Source organism: Haemorhous mexicanus, chromosome 27, assembly GCF_027477595.1.
Source record: "Haemorhous mexicanus isolate bHaeMex1 chromosome 27, bHaeMex1.pri, whole genome shotgun sequence".
Classification (NCBI taxonomy): Eukaryota; Metazoa; Chordata; class Aves; order Passeriformes; family Fringillidae; genus Haemorhous; species Haemorhous mexicanus.
In genome coordinates, this window is record NC_082367.1 from 5828480 (window position 1) to 5848832 (window position 20353).

A 20353-nucleotide genomic window follows, 5' to 3' on the forward strand; every position below is an offset into this window, starting at 1 on the left:
GGCGCCGCGCGCTCCCGGTGCCTCTCACGGAGACCCGCGGGCCCCGCGCGCTCCCGGTGCCTCTCACGGAGACCCGCGGGCGCCGCGCGCTCCCGGTGCCTCTCACGGACACCCGCGGGGGCCGCGCGCTCCCGGTGCCTCTCACGGACACCCGCGGGGGCCGCGCGCTCCCGGTGCCTCTCACGGACCCTGCGCGTCCCCGCCGCCTCTCAGGCAGAGCCGTCCGCAGGTGAGCTGAGCCGCGGCCCCGCCGGAGCCGCCCCCGGGCCGGGCCGGGCCGTGCCGCGGGTGCGGGCGGGGAAGTTGTTTTCATCCTCTCTCAGGGCGGAGATGGAGCGTTTGGGGGTTTGAATTAAAGAATAATCGCAGCCAAGGCTCCGGCCCCCGGCCCGGGTTTGTCCCCGCGCACTGAGCCAGGGCAAGCTCCGTGGGGTCCCCAGGGTTTGGAATCGTGGCATGGTTTGGGTGGGAAGGCTTCAATTCCACCCAGTGCCACCCCTGCCATGGCAGGGACACCTCCCTGTGTGCCAGGCTGCTCCCAGCCCCAGTGTCCAGCCTGGCCTTGGGCACTGCCAGGGATGCAGGGGCAGCCCCAGCTGCTGTGGGCATCCCCGCCCTCCCACGGAAGGATTTTCTACTGTGCGCTCCCTGTCAGAGCAGATTTAAGAGTTCCTGTGGAAATTGCCACTGTTCGCAGCCCTTACATTCCTTGAGCGGTGGGATGTGACCGTGAATGAGCTGCTGCCCCAGAGGATGCCAAGGAAAACTCCCCGGTGCTGCCTGGGCCGGTGAAGAGCTACAGCTCCCCATGGCAGGAGCTGCTTTGCTTTCATTTCAGATGGGTTTGAGCTTTCTGTGAAGTTGGGGAGTTTGTTTATAAGCATTTCCCTGTCAGCTGGTATTTAAATGATAAGCAGGTGTTAATGCTCAGAGAAAGGACTTAGTGAAAGGTCTGATCCCAGTGGCTTTAGTTCTTGGAATCCTTTAAATTGTGCTGTTTAATCTGAAATCTATGAGTGATCCAATAGTTTGCAATGAAATTGCTTATAATTCTATTGCTGTTAATACTATGATAAGAATAAGATGATTGTAATAAATAACTTAGGTTTGCATATCTCCATTCACATCAAACAATTTATAAATAGGAATCTCTCACCTTTCCAAGGAGGTAAGTGAAGAAATTCCCTTTTTCCTGAAGCAGAGCAGTTTGGCTGTTGCACTGATAATCACATTCCTGTACCTGTCAACTGTGGAGTGTCCTTCTTCTGAATGTGATGCTTTCTAATAATTGCACAGTAAATAGTTCTACCCAGTCTGTTCAAATATCACTTCTCATAGGGCTGTTACTCACTGTACTTCTTAATTAATATTCATACCTGAGTCTCACCTGTCTCATCCTGATGTCAGGGGGCTGTGGGATTTTTGCCTTGCTCAGTCATCAGGTGTTTTGAATTGATTTGAGTGAAGTAATTAAAAACCAGTTATCTGAGAAAAAAAAATAGAATTAGCCATGAGGTTTTTGATTAAAAACAACAGAACTGTGATGAAATCTTAATTAAAAAAGAAAGACAAAATGATTGCAGAGCTCCTATAGCCCAGTGCTGTCTGCAGAAGCACTCTGTGCTGAGCTGGGTTTGGTTTAATGTCACTGCTGCCCTGACTTTGTTCTGCACAGACCTGACCAAATCTCGAGTTGCTCTGTGTGTTCCTCACTCCATGTTTGAGTCACCATTCATCCAAGTATTGAGTTTACTTTCCAAACTCTCCTTTTTCTCTGCCAGTGTTGCTCTCTCCTTGCTGGAGGCCTCCCCATCCTTTGGGCTGTCAGAGAAGCAGAGTTTGTGGGTTGGATGGTTTGATCCCTCAGGAATGTGGGATCAAATCCAGGCCAAGGCTGGAATGTTGCTCCCAGTCCACCAGAGCTTGGCTGGATCTGGGTGTCTGTCCTGGTGCTGTTTGGATGAGCCCAGATCTCCTCAGAGCCAGATGGAGCCTTTTGTTTTCACCCTGTTGGCACATTTTTGTTCCTTTTCTCTTCCCTCCTTGCATGAATCAGCAAGCACAAGAACTGAGCTTTCCTCCAGCTGCCTGTTCTCCCAAATTTCCATCCTTCCTGCCATGCTGGGCAGCAGAATTGAGATCCCCAGGTGTGACTGGGGCAGTCACTGTCATTAACCCAGTTAATCCCCCCTCATTAGGCAACTATTCAAATGAGATCCTTGCCAATGAACCATCATATATCAACTACCTTCTTTTAGTGTTGTGTCACAAATTACCACTCCTTCCAAACCCAGACCTGGTGCAATTAACCTGTTTTTCTCTCAGCTAGGAGCAGTGTGACAGCCTCAGGAGTTTTGCAGGGATGGGTGGCAGAAGGTCTACTCCAGTAAAATCTTTTCTATTGTATAAAAAATTCTCTCCCTGATGTTTTTTATTTAGTCTCTTGCTTATTTGCATTTCTTTGTCTTCCTTGATGTGTCTCCTCCTGTAAGTACTCCTGCCTATGGGAAAGGTGTAGGAAAAGGACATTTCCTTACATCAGGAGATTTTAGATTTTGGAGAGGCTTTGGAGAAATGATTTAACTTTGTCCATTGATGAAATAAAGTTATTTTTTCAGATACCAGAGGACTGCTCTGATTACCCAGGAAATGGTTTTAATTATTAAACAAGAAATTGTTGCTCACTGTAAAGTGTGTCACGGAGAAAAGCTTCTAGAACAGTGCTGTCATTTTGGATTCCTGTCAGAGTAAAGGGAGGAGAAATTGCAGTTTCTGGATGGGGTGACTTTCTCTTCCCTGGGATGGAGCAGCAGAGTCCTCCCTCCATCCTCAGCAGGGGGGAGGTGGTGCTGCTGATTCCTGGGGGACAGAACAAATTCCCTGTTGATTGCTGTTCTTTGTGAAACGATTTGCCTTTAACAGTGGGGCAGGAGGCTGTGCTATCCTCACGTTTGGGTTCGGGATTTTGGCTGGCAGGGCCCTGCTGGAAGCTGGCACCCGAGGAGCTGCTGGGGGGGAAGGATGCTCAGGGATTCCATGAAGTCCTGGAGCGACAGCCAGTCAGACCTGTACAGCAGCGACCAGGAGGAGGAGGAGCAGATGATTTTTGGAGAAAATGAAGAGGATTTGGAAGAGATGATGGATTTCAGTGACTTGCCTACCTCACTCTTTGCTTGCAGTGTTCACGAGGCTGTGTTTGAGGTACAGGAGGAGAAGGTAAGGGAGAAGGAGTGTCAGGTGTTCTCAGTGTTCCATTGAACATTTTTGTCTGGATTTTTAGTGTATTAATGCACATCATAATTGAGGGGAAAAATCTGTAAGTGAGGTCTCTTGTGGATCAGAGAGCTGGTAAATTAATTGAATTTCATAATTGAAAAGTATTAATTGGATTTCAGAAGCATGAAATCGATTTTCATGACAGTGCAGTGCGGCTGCAGCACTGAGCAGCTCTCGCTAGGTGGCACTTGGTGCATTCAGAGTTTCTGGGCTCCTTCACATCCGTTTGCTCCTGGGATTCAGGTGAAACCAGTGAGACAAAGCTGTGCTGCCCTGAGTGTGGATTTACAAGCAGGGAGGGAGGTGTGGAATGTGCAGGTTGAGGTGATTCAGGAAACGGATGGGATTTGGGAGAGGACAGTAAAGGAAAATATCTTTTCATGGAGTGAGAATGTTCATTTTTCACCTGGAGAATGTTTGTGCTTCTCTCCAGGAAAGGTTTGAAGCACTTTTCACAGTCTATGACGAGCAGGTGACATTCCAGCTGTTCAAGAGCTTCAGGAGGGTGAGGATAAACTTCAGCAACCCCGAGGCAGCAGCCCGAGCTCGGATAGAGCTGCACGAGACCGAGTTCAGTGGGAAGAAGCTGAAGCTCTACTTTGCACAGGTACAGTGGGACACAGAGACCTTGCACCTCTGTCCTTGCTCCCTTATTCCTCCTTTAGCCATGAGCTTCATTTGGGGGAAATATCTGAGATCACCTCATTGTTCTGCACTGAGCTGTGCCAAAATTTTAGGGCACAATTTTGTTTTTTGTCTTGAGCTGAGACTGGTTGGGACAGTCACCAAACCAGACACACAGAGGGGCTGAAACAAAATAAGTGGGTCCCAAATTCTCTTTCTAAGAGATGCTTTGTCCCTGTTGCACTGGCACAGGTCCCACAGCAGCCCCTGCACAGGTTCTGAGCTGCAGCAGCTCCCTGAGGTGTTGTACAAAGAGCTGAACCCGTTTTGTTTTTTAAAGCTAGGCTGAATTAAGTGCAGGACATGGATGTGCATGAGTGGGGAAATAAACCAAATAACAAGGGAATTCATATTTGTGCTCTCTGTCTCCTGGCTTTGCCTGCAGGTGCAGGTGTCCAGTGAAATTGGGGACAAGTCCTACCTCCTTCCTCCACAGCCTGTGAAACAGTTCCTCATTTCCCCCCCTGCCTCTCCCCCAGTGGGGTGGAAACAGAGTGAAGATGCAACTCCTCTGATCAATTATGACCTGCTCTGTGCTGTCTCCAAGCTGGGGCCAGGTAGGGACCTTCACCTGCTTTTGTTTGGCACCTCCCTTCAAAAGTGGCTGTTGAGGCAGTTTACCTTCTTGTCCTTTTCTGTGAGAAGAAATGAGTCTCTTCTCTTTCTGAGCCTCCCTGGGAAATGTGGTGTTTGCTTTCTGTGAAAAGCAGGAAATGGGGAGACTTGAGGTGCTCAAATGCTTTTGTAGCTTCTAGTTTACAAATGTCACAGAAATATACAGCACAAATGATGTCACTTAGAAATGTGTTTGCTGCTTGCCTTCTGATGTCTTCCTGGGAGTTTTTTACATCCCTCCCTTCCTCTAAAAGGCAATTAAAAGATTGATTGTATTCAAAGTGTGCTGTAACTGCTACAGGGACTGTGTTAAGGCATTTGCTGAAGAGTGGAGGTTGAGCACATTAAAGATGGGGTGGGAATTAATGATTACTTGGTTGTGTTGTTGAAGTTAAGGGGTTTTTCAGCTAAATGCTTTTCCTTGGGGGTGTTTCTAACCTGCCTCTTGCTGGCTGCTCCCAGGGGAGAAGTACGAGCTGCACGCAGGGACAGACTCCACCCCCAGCGTGGTCGTGCACGTGTGTGAGAGTGAGACTGAGGAGGAGGAGGAGATGAAGAACCCCAAGCAGAAGATCCTGCAGACACGGCGCCCAGACCCACCCCCCACCATCCTGAGTGACTCCAAAGCCTTTGAGTGTGCCCTGGGGGGGACAATGCCCTGCTAGAGCTGAGCTGCTCCACGTGGTACCAACTCCAGGCACCCGGCGAGTCCATGTGTGCTGTCTGTGCTGCTGCTAGAGGTCACAACAGATCTGACTCGTAGTTGTCTCTCATGTTCAAGATTTTGGATGCCAATGCTCTGAAAAGCACTTTAATTTTAGGGACTAGTCCCCCCTGAGTGTAGCAAATCCACCTGACTTGAAATAGTGACAGTTAGGGAGTCTGGCTGTGTTTTGGTTTTTTAAGATGTTGCCCTTTGCTCTCTGTTGTACAGTGTGATGTCCCAAGTGCTGAAATAATCTCCTCCTGTCACGAGTGGGTTCCAGCAAGTTCCTTGTACAGCAGTTAAAAGCTGATCTGTCCAACAGCTTCCAGTTAATCTAGTGTTAAACACAAGTGACATGCACTCTCTGTGCTCAGATTCCTTGCCAGCTGAGGTGAGGGTTAACCTTTGCTTTTCTCAGAAATACCAGCTGTGTGTTTGTAGTTTGACATGAGGCACAAATACACTGAGGAGCTGAATTCAGGGGGTTGGTGACTGCAGGGGGGAGAACACCAGAGGAAGAAGCCCAGAGTCAATCACCAACACTCCTGCTCTGGTGTCTGTGGTGGTGGTCTGACCCCTAATTAGGAGTTAATGATGGTGGTAGAGTGAAATGTGGATCCAGCTGTTGAGTGTGCTGTGTCTGATCCTCTCTGACAATCTGGGGATGTTTGTTCCTCTCCAGTCCTTGGGACAGCCTCACCTTTGAATAAATCCAGTGACTGTTAGGTCCTGGCAGGAGCTAAAACATCCAAGGGTTAGTTGTTAACTTCTCCAGTCTGTTTTGTATTTTCAAAGACAATCAGTTGCCTGGCTTAGCCAGTTTTTATGCAGTTTCAGCCCTTGTTTGCTCTTTTCATGAAGACTTTTTCTGTGTGGCCTCCTGTGTGTCTGACAGAGCATCTGCTGCTTCTGAGACCAGGATGCATCTTTTAGAATACAGATTTTTGATTTTGTGATCTTGTGTTAAGTGTTTTAGTAGGAGGAAAATATGCCTTGGTATAACAACACCTGCTCCTGTGCTTTTATGCTATTTTATAGCCAAACTTTTTTAGTCTAGACAGATTCTTCTTTTTTTCTATTTAAAAAGATAAAATGATTTGTGAACAAACCAGGCTGCTGATGTTCCTGTGTAGAAATCATTCTGAAATTCAGATTTTTCAGGTTCATTTCAGTGTGTTTCAGTTGTACCTGATGTGCTTCTTGAACTTCCAGAAGTGTTTTCACTTGACTGACAGCAGGGGGAAAAGGAATGGGCAGGGATTCCCATGGATGTGGAGGTTTTCAACTCTGTGTTGTGCCTGCTCAGGATCCCTCCTGCCACCAGCTTCTAAGTGGGATCTCACAGGCAGGTCCTTGCTCCAGAGACAGGAATAGGACAGAGAGAAAAGGTAGGGAATGGGGTTTGTCCATCTATCACAGGTGTGGTATTTATGTATCTCTTCAGGTATTGAAGTCACTCCGAGCCCAGTTCACTGTCTCACTGTTCCATGGAATTAAAACAAAGGTAAAAAACCCAACAAAAACCTATGTTATCCAGCAGGCTTATGGATTTTTGAAATTCCAGAAGTCTGGGTTGGATTCTCTGTGGTGTTTCTATTTTTTAAACTATTTCATTTCTACCCCAGTGTAGAAGTTGCTGTAAGTAGGAGTAGGTGGAAAACCTTCAGAAACAATTTTATAAGGAGAATCAAGTGTGATGTTGTTGATGTATAAATGTGTAAAATGTGGAACAACATTCCAGCACTTTCCATTGTGTAAAGACACTTCAAATAAAACAATGCAGTGCCATTCACCTTGGGATTTGGACTGTGTTCCATCAGGACAAGGTGGATATTGAGATCTGCCATGGTGGTGTCTGCTTGAAGGCTCTCATGGGCAGATGGGATGGGGTCTCCCTGTGCCTCAGACCCACAGGATGGATTTGGGACCCTTGGGTGGGAAGGAGGAGCCAAACAGAGGCTTCAGAGCTTTAATGAAGCCATTAATCAATATCAGAAGTGATTCTGCTCCACTCCAGGCTGACAGCCTGCCTGGCAAATGAAGCTGGAGTTTGCTTTATTCCTCCATGCCATGATTCAGTGCCCCCCACCAGAACCTGTTCTCCTAATCACCAACCTGCTGGTGAGGGCTATTTTTAGCAGCAAGCTTGCACAGAGGCACCAACTCAGCCCTTTCTGAGCTTGCACTTTGTATAAATACTCCACATTCCTTTGAAACGTCCTCCTTGAGCAGCAGCTGAAAGATGTGGTGTTTCTTTGTGTTCTGGAGTTATGGGAGTACTTTGGTTTTATAAAAACTGAGAACCTGTGATTGCAGCTCCTCATTCTGCCTTGTCCCCTGGAAAGACCCTGTGCATAAAATTCCAATTGCTTCCTTTATTCCCTGAAAGGTTTAATTTCCATTTTTGTCTGGGTTTGGATTAGGGTTATGAGCCCAGAACAGAAGGCTGATTTGTGAATCTTACTGGGTTTTGTTTATTTGCTCCACTCTCAGTGTAAAACTTGCTAGGAGAGAATCTTGGTGTGGAAAGAGACCCCAGCCAAGCTTCATCCCCTTGGAGAAAATGCAGAGCAAGATAAAAGACTTGTCCTGATAAAAGACTGACCCTGAGATGTGAGTGTGACACAGCTGCCCCTGCCACCACTGACAGTTCCAGGGGGGATCACAGGGTCTGAATGCTCCATAAAACAAGAGCAGGGCCTAGAGAGTAGAAAACACTGTTTTAGATGTTCCCTAATGTGTTAAAATCCTGCTCTGAACCAGGCTCTGCACTGTAACACTTTGGCATGCTCAGGCTTGCAGAGGGAATGTTTGATTCCCTGGTGAAGGGAACATATTCCAGCCATCAGCAGCATAGGGGTGAGGCAGTGGGAAAGACATTCTGGCAGTCTGGTTTGCTCTTACATAAAACATATAAAAATAACCAGCTCCTGTCCTCCTGGCTCTGTGTTGGGATCACAGGCACAGGACAGGGACTGGGAGGGCAGCCAGGCTGAGCTGTGCTCTCCTGCTGGGACCGGCCACCTCAGCTCCCTTCATCCCTCCCACAGGGGTCAGGTAATTATTTCTGAGGCTGTGGGTGTGTGGAGGGCTTGATTTCACAATTCACTTCCAAACTCAACCATAACGAATCCTTAGCTGGCTTTGATATCTGCTGTGATATCTGCTTCCTCTCTGCTCTCACTGGGACACTCCAGCTCTGCCATGTCCCTCCAGGGGCAGGCAAACTGCAGATTACCCAGCAGAGCTGTTCCAGGAGGAGTCCAAACCTGCTCCATGGTAAATCACTGAGACTCCACACCTTCTAAGGCTGTGTCACTTCCTAGGGGTTGGTAATGCTGTAGTAAGCCTGGAGTTAATTCAGAGTTATGTTTTATCCTTTAATGTCCATTGACTTCATCAGGATTTTATGGAGCATCCCAGAGTCTCCTTTGGTCCTCCTTTAATGGGATAAGCTCAGGGCTGGTGCCTGCAAACTGGGTCACTGATGTTGACAGCAGAGCTTTATAGTAACAGTGTATAAACATTTATTTATACATTTAACAGTGTATAAACCTGGTGTGTGGCCCTAGCTCATAGTAAAGGGCTACAAATTTAGGACCTGGTGAGGGACAAACCCTTGGGAAAGTCCCACCCTCCCTCTCTGCTGTCACAGAGGCTTTGGGAACTCACATTTGCTTTGATTTGGGCTGCTGGCTGGTCACAGGGGCTGTTGCCTCCATTCTTGTACTACTTCAATTGAGTTATTGGTTATTTTTATTAACTTACATTCATACCTCACCCCAGTTATGGCTGCTGACTGTTGAAAGAAGCCCCTCTGCTCTCCAGAGACACAGCCCAGAGAAGGTTTGTGGCTGGAAAACCACTCCTGTTCCTGGGAGAGCCTCATGCTCCTGCTTGTTTATGCAGGATGGGACAGTCACTGTAAGGAAATCAATCAAGGCAAATTTATTCCCTGGGGAAGATGATTGGTGAGTAATCCCTGTGGGGATTTCAGTCTCTGGTTTTAAGGAGCTGCATGGGCCTCAGTGGGATTGAGGTGGAAGTGACTAATGTGGGTCTTTGTAGCTGTACAAAAAATTTGCTAAATAATTGGATCTGGAAACTCTGGTTTCTGGTGAAAAAGCCTCTGTGGTTGTGTTCTGTGGGTCCTGTGTGGAAATCAGCTTATGGTGGACACCAAAGTGAAGCATGAGCTGTGTTAAGGGCACAAATGTTTCTGGAGGAAGAAAGGGAGAGCTGCAAGGTAAGGAAGAACCTCATTTTTCAGCCCAACTGGACTCTGGTCTTCCCAAGAAATCCACTGGAAATGTTTATGGACCACCAGGACCCCGCTGTTGCTGCCTTCCATAGGGAGGTGGGACTCTGCAGGGAGCAGGTTTTCTCCTGTTTCAGGTTGCATTATAAGGGAGGTGGGTGATGTGGCTGCGGCTGGGGCAGCTGAAATGGAGCATGGGGGGAACATCTCCTGCACAGCAGCTTGACAACCCTAAACCATGAATGGAGCCTGAATGAGGGCTGTGGCTTCCTGGGAAAAATCCAGATAGGGACTGTGGTCTCACTCCTCTGGAGGATAAAGCCCACGAAGTACAGGTTAAAGGAGAGGATTCCTTTCCAGTTTGATCCTTTTGATTCCACTGACGAGTGGACAAAACCACTCATTCTGTCTTTGGGCTGGATGTGTTTGGGATCCTTCTCCCGAAGTGCCTGGGAGACCTTTGGGCATTGAAGAGCCGCAGAAACCGGACTGTTCCCAAAGCTTGGGAACTCCGGCTGTGAGACGGGGGCTTATCCCAGACTCCTCCATCCTCCCAGCCGCTGCCCGGCGGGATCGGGGGCACCCGCAGCCCCGCACGGGCCCGGGGAGGCGGCGCCAGGGGCCGGGCCGGGCTGGGCGGCCCCGGGGAGGCACCTGCGGCGGCGGGGCTGTGCCGGGGCTCCGCCGCGGCGGCACCGGGCTCCCCGCGGCAGCGGCGGGGCTGGGCTGGGCTGGGCTGGGCAGCTCGGGGCTGGGGAAGGGGCGGGAGCGGCGGCGGGGGCAGCCCCGCAGCCCCGGCGGGCGGACGGAGCCGGAGCCCCGAGCTCGCAGCATCCTCGGTGAGTAGCGCCGGCTGAGGCTCGGGTGTAGGAACCGCTCTGAATGGGGATAATTGTAACCTTTCTGCCCTAAAACTCTGTCACTTTCTGCCCTAAAACTCTCTTCCTCTCTGCCCCAAAGCTCCGTTCCGTTCCGCCGCCGTTCCAAGCGGCGGCTGCAGCGCGGTTACTCCGGGTTTGTGCGCGGGGCACTGGGGATGTACCACGGGAAACGCGAGTTCTTTATCGGTACCTCCAAACCAGAAAGAAATAGAGAGCAGATGTCCTCGCACGTTTTTCTGCTCAACTGGTGCTTGAGCAGTTGTTCCATTAATTGGGAGCCCGTAAGGGACGGGACTGGGACGGCTCTGGCGCGGTTTCCTCCCCGGAGAAGGAGCAGCCCGCGCGGCTGTCGAAAGCTCATTGCACCGCCGGCGGTGTCCTCTCATCGCTGGGGACGCTGAATCTCTTGTCCTGACTTATTCAACCCTGGCACTATAAATATGGGTTTGGTGGTGGCTATTTGTTTGTGGTTTTGGGGGTTTTTTGGTGGTTTTTTTTTTCTTCAATATTTTTTCTCTCCAATCTGCTGAGCAGTGTGCTGGAAAGAGCTGGCAGAGTAATATTTAACAGGAAAAGAACTCAAAAGCTCAGAGCATTGTGTTACAGTTCACTGAGTGTCTCCAGCACAGAACAAAACTACACTGCTTGCATTATTTGGGAACACACTGAAGCTGCTGACAGGTTTAAATGGTGATTTCTGGTTTTTCCTGGTAATTAATGTATTTAATGCCCCAGGAAGTCCTTGCTAAAGGAAGCGTAGCTTTTTGTAAACAGCTTTCACTGATGGGATGCATTGTGCTGGGTGGCAGGAGAGGCTGATTTAGTGATTACAAATCAGGAGACAAAGGCAGAGCAGAGACCAGCGACTTCAGGGTCTGACAGAGTTATTGTCCCTCTGTGGGTGCCAGATTGGGGCACTGAGGGGTTGCCAAGGGGTTCTGGTGGAGCACAGGCTGCAAGTGTGAGGTGTCAGCTGCTGTGTGTGTCTTCAGGGCTCTGCAGAGGGAAGGTGCCTCACTGATTTAACAAGTTGGCATAGGCAAGAAATCCTAGGACTGCCTTGTGCTGCTGTGTGCAGTGAGAGAGCTGCATTTCTGTGTGGATCCTTTGTACTGTGTACAGAATTCTTTACATACAGAATCACAGAACAGGTTGGGTTTGAAAAGCCCTTAAAGCCCCTCCAGTGCCACCCCTGCCATGGCAGGGACACCTTCCACTGGCCCAGGCTGCTCCAAGCCCCAGTGTCCAACCTGGCCTTGGGCACTGCCAGGGATCCAGGGGCAGCCCCAGCTTCTCTGGGCACCCTGTGCCAGGGTCTCCCCACCCTCACAAGGAAGAAGTTTTTCCCAATATCCCATCTAGCCCTGCCTCTGGCAGTGGGAGCCATTCCCCCATGTGCTGCCTGCATGAAAAGCCCCTCTCCCTCCTTTTTGTAAGACCCTTTAATTGCTGGCTTATAAGAAAACCTAACTGGGCCAGGTGCAGTTCACAGTCTGGTTTAGACACTGCTCTGGGAGAGCCAGTGACAAAAGTCTACCAAGTTTATATTTCCAGGCATGGCTTTAGAAATGAGGGGGTTCCTTTTGGGGGTCCTGTTGCCACTTCTTGTCACCTGTGGGAGCTGAGGGGTTTTAGTGCCTCTCATGATCTAAACCAGACAGGTAAAATTACTGAGGAGTTTTTAGCTGGTGCTACTGCCCAGAGCTGCCTGCAGTTTGTGCCACTGTCTCTGTCTTGGCAAGGCAATGAACTGCTTTTAAAGTGTGTTTTAGCAGCAGCTCAACCTGGGCAGCTCATGCCAGAACCTGAGAAAATGCTTATGTAAAGGTGCTGCCCTGACATGGGGACACTCAGGCTCACACAGGGAGGCTTGTTTGCCTCAGGCCACTTTGAACTTGGGCTTTTCTTTCCTCCTTCCTCCCTCTTTGGAGCCTCTCAAGGTAAACCCAGGCACGTTCAGGTCTCGCTGGAGGACGTGCTGTTTTTATTACTCCCTGAAATCACAGCTTGCCTCGATCCCTGGCGGTGTTCCCGGGGGTGCTGGGAAGGTGAGGGCAGGAACAACCCAGCTCCATGCAAACCACACCTTTTCCCAGGTGAAAGCTCTGAATCTGTGTCCTCCTAAGCAGCACCTGCCTTCCCTGGCAGGGAGCTGTCCCTCCAAGTCCAGCCACCCTGGAAAAACCCTCAAACAACCCCCTCTGTTGCCTGTGGCCCCTGTGCTGTAATTGCCAGGTGCTGCTGACAGGTGAGCTCTGATCCCCATCTCCTCACAAACAAACCCAGCCCAGCAGGGCCCCTCAGCTCAGTCCAGCAGGGCAGGGGCAGCAGGGAGGCTTTGGAAAAGGGGGCACTGCCCCCCCTTGCCAGAACAACCCATCCCCTGTATCTGCCAAGGTGTTTGACATGGAAACGTGCCCAAAGCTGAACTTTATGGAAACATTTCCAGCTCTGTAACGTGGGGATGCAAAAATAACCAGCAGTGTGGAGAGTGAGAGTGAATGAGAGGCTCTGAGAGGCCAGGCAGGTGTGTGTGCACAGGGGGAAGTGCAGCCCTGTGTCATGGACAAAGAATGTCCTGTGATTACTGTATCAAAGTCCATTTCTTCTCCCCTGCTGAATGGCCTTTATCCAACACTCCAGATTTTCCAAATGTTTTTCTGAAGAAAGTAGGATCCAGGCTGAAAATCAGTAGGCTCCCATGGATTTTGATGGGCTTTTCTGGGTCTTTCTTGCAGCAGAGGCTTGATCAGGTGTAACCTGCTGATTCACAGGGCAGGAATGGAGCTGGGACTCCAGGTAAGAGCAGGACTGGCACCTTCCACCCTGGCTGGAGACACAGACCTTGCAGCTCTTGACTTGCTGCACAAAGCAGAAAAATCCCAACCTGCTGCAGTTTTCAAACTGCACCCCAGATTGGTGCAGCCTGCTGGATAAATTAATCCCTTTCATAAACAGGTGGTTTCACAATGACAATAAAAATTCTTTGGGTCTGGGTGACTCATGCACAAACAGCTCCCCATTCTCAAGGTGGTTTGACCCAGAGGGAAGGTAGGAAGGATGAATATTTCATGGCTTAATATTAAAATATTCAGCCTTATTTATTTGGAGTTTTAATTTTGATAGCCAGAGGAGGAAAAAAAGGCTTCTGTAGGTCTGGCATTTGGAGCCACGAGGTGAGAGCTGGATGTGGCTTTTTCTGAATTATGCCCATAGTAAGAACACTTGATCAGCTTTTCATGAAGAATCTCTTGAGCCTCTGCTGCCACTGGTTGAACGGTTCTCCATGGGGGAGGATGGGTGGGAGACAGAACAGCTGTCCCCGAGCTCTGGTGCCTCCCAGGTTCCTCTGAGGTGTGTGTGAACCCTGTGCTGGACAATAGGGCTGGGCAGAGTCTAAACACAAAATATCTCAACTGATGCTCATGTTGCTGAATTAACTTAGCCTTGGCTAAACAAAGGAATCATTCACTCACAGGAGAATGACCCAGTTACAGGCTTGTGGCAAAGTTATTTTGGTTTTTAGATTAAAAGAAGAAAACCAAACTTTTGACTTGAGAGGATTGGAGTATTTGAAGAGTGGCCCTTGCAGTTCTGATCCTGCATCCCAGTCAAACACCAACCACTGCCCTTCCTGCTGCTTCCTGATCCCTCTCATTCCTCACTGACCTGCTCTGCAGGTTTTTAATTGGTATTAGTTTTTATTACCAACTGATTTCCACTGAATTATTTCTGGCTATTGTTTATCTTGTGCTGTGTAAAATCAAAGTTACCATGGCACACAATACCCCAGGGGAGCACCAAAGTCCTGCCTGGCTGTACTGAGCAGCATCCAAAGTGGGAAACTCAGTTCCATATCAAGTGCTGAAGGATAATTTACTTTTCAAGGGGCAGCTGGAGTGTCTCAGCTCTGGGACTGGGAGCTGAGCTGGTTCCAGAGGGCTCTTTTAAGTGGTGCTCACACCCCTCTCAGGCTGAAGGAGCCCTTTAATGGCTCGGGTTTCCAGGGACACTTGGAAAACCCTTTTAAAACCAGCAAACATCTCAGCTGCTCTTTCCAGATCCACAGTTTCACCCACCAAAACACAGGCATGTTTTCAGCTGTGCCCTTGGAAGTTCATCCACTTCCAATAACAGACCTGAGCTGACACTGGGCTGAACTCACAACCTCCTGCCACAGCCACGTTGCAATGTTCAGGGCCTGGTGTTTGTCCTGACACTTTTGGAGCTCCAAGTGAAGGGGTTAAATGGGTTTTTCTTCTCTATGTTAGATGAATGAAGCTCCTTTAAATTCCATTTTATAATGGAGTTTTTAAACCTTTCTGTGGTGAGTTTTTCCCTTCCCTCAAGACATTGTTGAATTCTGGATGCAGAATCTTTCACACTTTTGCTGTGATCTGAATCTCAACCAGAGGTGATAATCTAAAATCCCAAAGCATTTAAGATAGATTATTGTGTTTATTTCTTATTTTATCCCATTACCACCAATCAGGGGATATTTTGAGACAAATTGCTCAAGATTGGTATGAAGGAAACTTTGGTACAATTTCAAATTTGCATTCCTTCAGCAGGACCAGGTTTCCACCACAATGAAAATATGAAGAAGCCCAGTTCAGTGAGCCTGCACTTGGCAGGCTCTGAGCCTTTGGTGGGCAGTTGCCTCATTAGCACTGTGAAATTTGGGTTAAGATTTTAGGAACTCACTCCTCTTTCCCCTCTGCAGCCGACTCAAGATGACGACGGCCACGCCACTGACCAATGACACTCAGCTCTCAGTGAATGTCACCACAAAGTCTCAAGAACACAATCTCTATCAAAGTAAGGAAAGGAGTGGGGTGGTGGCTTTTTTTGGTTTTAAGTGGACTTTGAACTTATCAAACTTCAAACACTACAATGACAACTTTGTAAATATGGGGTTTTTTCCCTTCCTGCTTCTCTCCCAGGTTCTGGAGCAATAGTTGCTGCCATCGTGGTGGGGGTGATTATTATTTTCACAGTGGTTCTGCTCATCCTGAAAACATACAACAGGTACGTGACCAAGCCAAACCAGGATGGACCAAAGTCCCTGCTCTCAGCTAACAGAGCATTTCAGGGTTTGTTGCTGAAAATTTCCAGGAGAATCTGAGCACTCAAGTGTTGAGTGCAGTGTACTGCATCTCACTGTCAGTGCTCTGTGGTTGGATCTTAGGAAGCCCAAAGAGCTCCTTGATGGAGGCTGCATGGTAGGAGCTCTCTTTAGGGATTCCTGGTGGTGCAGAGAAGCTCTGAGTGTTCACCAAGACTGCCAGAGGGAGAGCTTGATTCCTCACTTCTCAGAGCTCACGTGCTCTGGGAGGACTTTTGGTATCTTTGGGATGAAATCCTGGCTTGGCTTGACTGGGTTGTGTGGGAAGCTCCCCAAAACTCACCCTGGGAGAGGAGAGCCCAGCCCTGGTGCCAATTCCCCTTTTACTTTGGCCAGGCGCATGCGAGTGCGGCGGGAGCTGGAACCCAAAGCCTCCAAGCTGGCAGTGCCACCTCCTGTGGGGCACAGCAGCCACAGCCTGGCCCAGCAGCCCTCGGTGACCTTCATCCCCGTGGACATCCACCTGCAGAGCAGGTAACCAGGAGCTCCCTGCCAGAGAGATGGAATTGTTATCCCATGGAGCTGGGACTCCTCAGAGAGCTGCCCTGGGAACAGCAGCCAGCTGTAACCTGACACAAACCCTGGTTCCTTGCTTTGGGAGGAAAATCCAGAGCTCTGGACACTTCTGCTGGGACTGAAATAGCAGGTGGAAGTCTAGGAACCACCAGGATGGCAGCGAGGCCTCCTCTGGGTCTGGACAAACCAGGAAGAGAAGATATCCAGGTTTTGGGGAGCTTTTGCTTCCTCAGAGACTCTGAACTCTCTCTGTTCTGCTGATGAACTGGAGGAAAGGTCTGGACATGCCCCAAACTCAGTTTGGACCTGAGTTTATTACGAGTTACATGGAAGAGGTTTGTGGATTATTTTATACCTGATGGGTAGTAGAGGAGGTACCAAAACTGTATTTATCTTTACTCCTATTTCATGTTTCTAATCTCACATATGTACAGGTTGAGGAAAAAAAAAGTTACTTCTTATTTTCAAGTATTTTTAAACTATTTCTATAAACTCTGTAACTCTGCATTTCTGAAGGAACTCGGTGTCTGAGGGGTTTCACTCTCAATTCAGGTTCATGGCTGGAGCTGTGTTAGAATGCTCTGTCCTACACAAAATCTGAGTTAACTGAAAAAAATAAGCATGGAAATAGAAAAAACCAGCTTGGACAAAGCAGGGGAGGCTCTGTGCTGCCCCAATGTGCCACTCACCCTGCAAGGCTTTGCTCTCTAGTCAGCCCAACTATTTTTAGCCATTTTTTATTCTCAAAACCAACCCAAAGCGAGGCTGTTTTGTGAGTGTGAGGGCTGTGGGTGTGCAGCAGTGGCACAAAGGAATTCCCAGGGACACTCACAGCCCACGGGGGGGGAACAGAGCACCATTGTCAGACACTGACTGCCAGATTGTCTGAGATTTTATATTTCATATTTTTTTCCAATAAGCTTGGATCTCTTGAGCAGGTTGGTTTAACTAACTGGTAATTTTTATTGTGCAGAAACTAAATTCAATTGCTTTGCAATATTCTTTTTTGGCTGAAACTGGAGCACAGTTTGGATTCCAAACCAAATATTGAGACAGCTGCTTGGGAAGTTTCTGAATCTCCTTCTAAATATTTCTCTTGTCCCGGTTCTTTACCTTATTTTTTGTGGCAGGGAGGATTGATTTAAGAATTCAAAAGGGACAACAGATGCACATCTAATTTTTTTTCCAAAAGAATATAAAGGAGCTGGTTTTCTGTTTCTATCTCTGGATGTTCTCTGAGCAGTTCCATGGGATCAAAATCAAGATTTTTGGGGAAGAAAAGCCCATCTTACTGTTGTTTTTTTAACATTCTCTAGCCAGACCTACTTGTAGCACATTTTGTTTACTTTCCATTTGCTTCATTCCAAGCCAGCACAGTTCACAAGCAGAGTAAGCAGAACTACTGCAAGCAGCTCCAGTTTCACAGAATTACTATTGCTGGCAGCAGAATTGGCTGCTGGGACCACACCAGCATTGCTCCAGCTGAAAAATTCAAATAAAACTAAAATCTGCATCACATTGGCACCTCCTGGGAGGCCCCACAACCCCTCCTGGCAGCAAAGCCCAGAGCTCGTGCTGAGCAAGCAGAACACCTTCTCAAGGAACAAAACCCCCTGCTCTATGCCATTTGCTGTGGATTTGAGCTTTCCAGGAACAATCTCACACTCTCCCTGCCCTGGTAACTCAGCTGCCTCAGGGCTGATCCAGCCTGTCCTGATTTGGCCCCCAGGTTCCACTTCCAAATGCACAGATTTTGGGAATGCTCCCCTTCAGCTGGCCTTGCCTTGCAAGGATCAATGGTTGGGTTTTTCCTCCTTAATGTTCTGCAGGACCTTCAGCAGGTCAGATCCTCCGGTAAAATGTTTAATTTTTCACTGCTGGGTAAGTCCTGACCCCAAAACTCAGCTCTCCCCCCTATTTCCATCCTCCTTAACCCAGCAGAGAGCACGGAGCTCCACCTAGTGTCCTCCTGCCTTCCCACGGGTTCTAACCCGTGCTCCTCAACAAAAACATCAAGCAATTCCAGCTTCAGCTGTCACCTTTACTAAACTCCCTCATCCACGGTGCCAGGGCTGTTGAGCAGCCAAGTCAAGCACCGTCCCAAGTTTGGCCGTGCAAAACTCAGATTATTAAAAGTCTAAGCAGATAAAATATGATCATTTCCTTTGTGTTTTATTCCTGAGCCCCATAACCAATTTATTTCCCAAAGATGCCTCTGTAATTCAGCCCAGAAGGAGCCACAGAGGTCAGTGTCCTACACGAGTCACACCAGTTTGTCCGGAGTGGGATGGGGTGGAGAGCTCATGACTCCTCCTCAGGACCACAAAGGCAGGGAGCTGCTGGAGGGGGTCCAGTGGAGGGCACAAAGATGGTTTGGGGTCTGGAGCATCTCCCTGATGAGGAAAGATGCAGGAGCTGGGCCTGGTTATTCTGGGGGAGGGAAGGCTGAGAGGGCATCCCATAAAGAAATAAAATATCCTCAAGGGCTGTCAGAGGGTGGTGCCAGGCTCTATTCAGGGACAGGACGAGGAGCAATGGCCATAAAATAAAACAACGAGTTCCACCTCAACATGAGGAAGAACTTCTTTCCATGGGGGTGGCAGAGCCCTGGAACAGCTGCCCAGGGAGGGCTGGAGTCTCCCTCTGTGGGGACATCCCAAACCCACCTGGCCGTGTCCCTGTGCCACCTGCTCCAGGTGACCCTGCCTGGGCAGGGGTTGGGCTGGGACATCTCCAGAGGTCCCTCCAACCCCAATTCCTCTGGGATTCTGTGACCTCTTCAGAGCCCAGCCTTCCGCTCAGAGACCTTTGTTATGCCGGGAAGGAGCCGAGGGACCGTTGCCGAGGGGTCGCTGCCGCGGGCTGAGGCGGCTGTGCCCTCACGAACCGGACCAGCCCCGCCGCCATCCCTGAGGGAGCCGCGGCCGTGAGGGCACCGGAGATCTCGCGAGACACCGACATCAGCAAGAGCTGCAGAGGCCAACATCTCGCGAGAGCTCGACTCCCTGACGCCCTCACCCCCGCTCGCGCCGGAGCAGCCGCGCTCTCTCATTGGCCCGGTTCTCGAGCGCGCGCCGACCCTCCGCCAATCAGCAGGCCGCGGAGGGAGACCCTGAGCGGCGCGCGCCTGGCCCCGCCCACCCCCTCGCGCCCCTCCCGCCTTCCCTCCCTCCCCCCCTCCCCACACCCCCGGCACGGCTGAGGGGGCGCGCGGTGCACGCCGGGACGGCAGCGCGCGCCGCGGCCGGGAGGAGGCGGAGGAGCCAAGATGGACGCCGGGTTCTTCCGCGTAAGTGCCGGCCCGGGGGGCCCTGAGGGCGGGTGGGCGGCGCGGCGGCCCCGCCGGGGTACGGGGGCACCGCTCGGCTCCGTTGCAGGCCTGCGTTGGAGCCGCGGTGCCCCGCGCGGCGCCGCCGTGCCCCCCCGCCCCCGCCTTGCGCAGGCTCCTCGCCGCGGAGAAAATGGCGGCGGGAAGAGGCCGCGGCGGCGCGGCCCGGGCGGCAGCGCGGGGATCGAGCGGCTCCGGGCCGGACTCGGCAGGGGGGGAAGCTCCGCGGCCGCCCCCGGGGCTGCGCTCCCCGGCCAGGCTCCTCACGGGGCCCTGAGCGGCCTCGGCCCCCGAGGTCCCGACCCACGCGGGGCCGTGTCACCGCTGCGACCCCCGAGGCGCGGGGGGGGGGAGAAGGGGCCGAAGGGCTCTGAGGGGCCAGCCCGGGTTTGCGCTGTCCACGCTCTTTAGTGGCCACGGTCAAAGCAAATAAACTACCCTGCCCCTATTTTTATTGAGATTTTTTTAGAGGTTTTTAAGTGTATTCATAGCAAAAAGAAGTTAGGGTGTATTCATACGTTGGTATTTTATTTTTAATCCTTGAGTTTCTTCTCTAGTCTTACAGCTGTGCTGCATTTTCAGCAGAGACCATGAAACCTACACAGGGTCTATTTATTTTCTTCTTTTTCCTCCATTAATTGAAACGACCTTATTTGGGGAGTTTCCGTGATAATTTTTGAGAACCAATCTAAATTTCTAGGTTCATTAATTTATTCAGTCCATATCATTTTCATTTCCTGCAGCTAGGATGCTTTTAAAATACAGTAGTGTATGTAACCCCTCCCTTAGTTCAGTTCTGTGTTCCTGGACTAACTTGAGAAAAATAATTGCAGATTAACTCTGCACTTGTTCTAATGCAGTTGTTAAAAGGTTTACAGTTGATTGACAGCAGGATTACTGGGGCTGAAAACTCTGGATTAGAAATCTAATATTCTTTTAAACTGGCCTGTGGAAGGTGGCATTT

General features: G+C 49.9%; 3 protein-coding genes across 14 annotated transcripts in view; all 3 read left to right on the plus strand.

Annotated features, from left to right (window-relative positions):
- The first annotated feature begins 34 nt into the window (after positions 1–34).
- Positions 35–7073, plus strand: RCAN3 (RCAN family member 3). The gene is made up of 5 exons (XM_059868629.1): positions 35–229; positions 2977–3216; positions 3710–3883; positions 4346–4517; positions 5038–7073. Exons 2-5 carry the CDS (start codon positions 3022–3024, stop codon positions 5238–5240), a joined length of 744 nt encoding a protein of 247 aa, XP_059724612.1. The 5' UTR covers positions 35–229; positions 2977–3021; the 3' UTR covers positions 5241–7073.
- Positions 7074–10219: 3146 nt separating this feature from the next.
- On the plus strand, positions 10220–18214 carry NCMAP (non-compact myelin associated protein). Of its 2 annotated transcripts, XM_059868607.1 has the most exons (5): positions 10299–10378; positions 13159–13219; positions 15144–15238; positions 15364–15448; positions 15882–18214. In XM_059868607.1, the coding sequence occupies exons 3-5, from the start codon at positions 15154–15156 to the stop codon at positions 16021–16023; spliced, it is 312 nt and encodes a 103-aa protein (XP_059724590.1). In that variant the 5' UTR covers positions 10299–10378; positions 13159–13219; positions 15144–15153; the 3' UTR covers positions 16024–18214. The 2 variants fall into 2 exon arrangements, with proteins under 2 accessions (XP_059724589.1, XP_059724590.1); XM_059868606.1 differs by lacking the exon at positions 13159–13219 and having other exon boundaries at positions 10220–10378.
- A 1014-nt stretch (positions 18215–19228) lies between these two features.
- Positions 19229–20353, plus strand: part of SRRM1 (serine and arginine repetitive matrix 1) — a 17558-nt gene continuing 16433 nt past the window's right edge. For 5 of the 11 annotated variants that reach the window (XM_059868869.1, XM_059868870.1, XM_059868875.1 and 2 more), the window contains exon 1: positions 19275–19350. In XM_059868869.1, coding sequence (XP_059724852.1) covers positions 19330–19350 — 21 coding nt within the window. In that variant the 5' untranslated portion in view covers positions 19275–19329. Of the gene's footprint in view, positions 19351–20353 lie in introns of all 11 variants that reach the window. The other 6 variants (XM_059868872.1, XM_059868878.1, XM_059868879.1 and 3 more) reach the window with 2 other exon arrangements.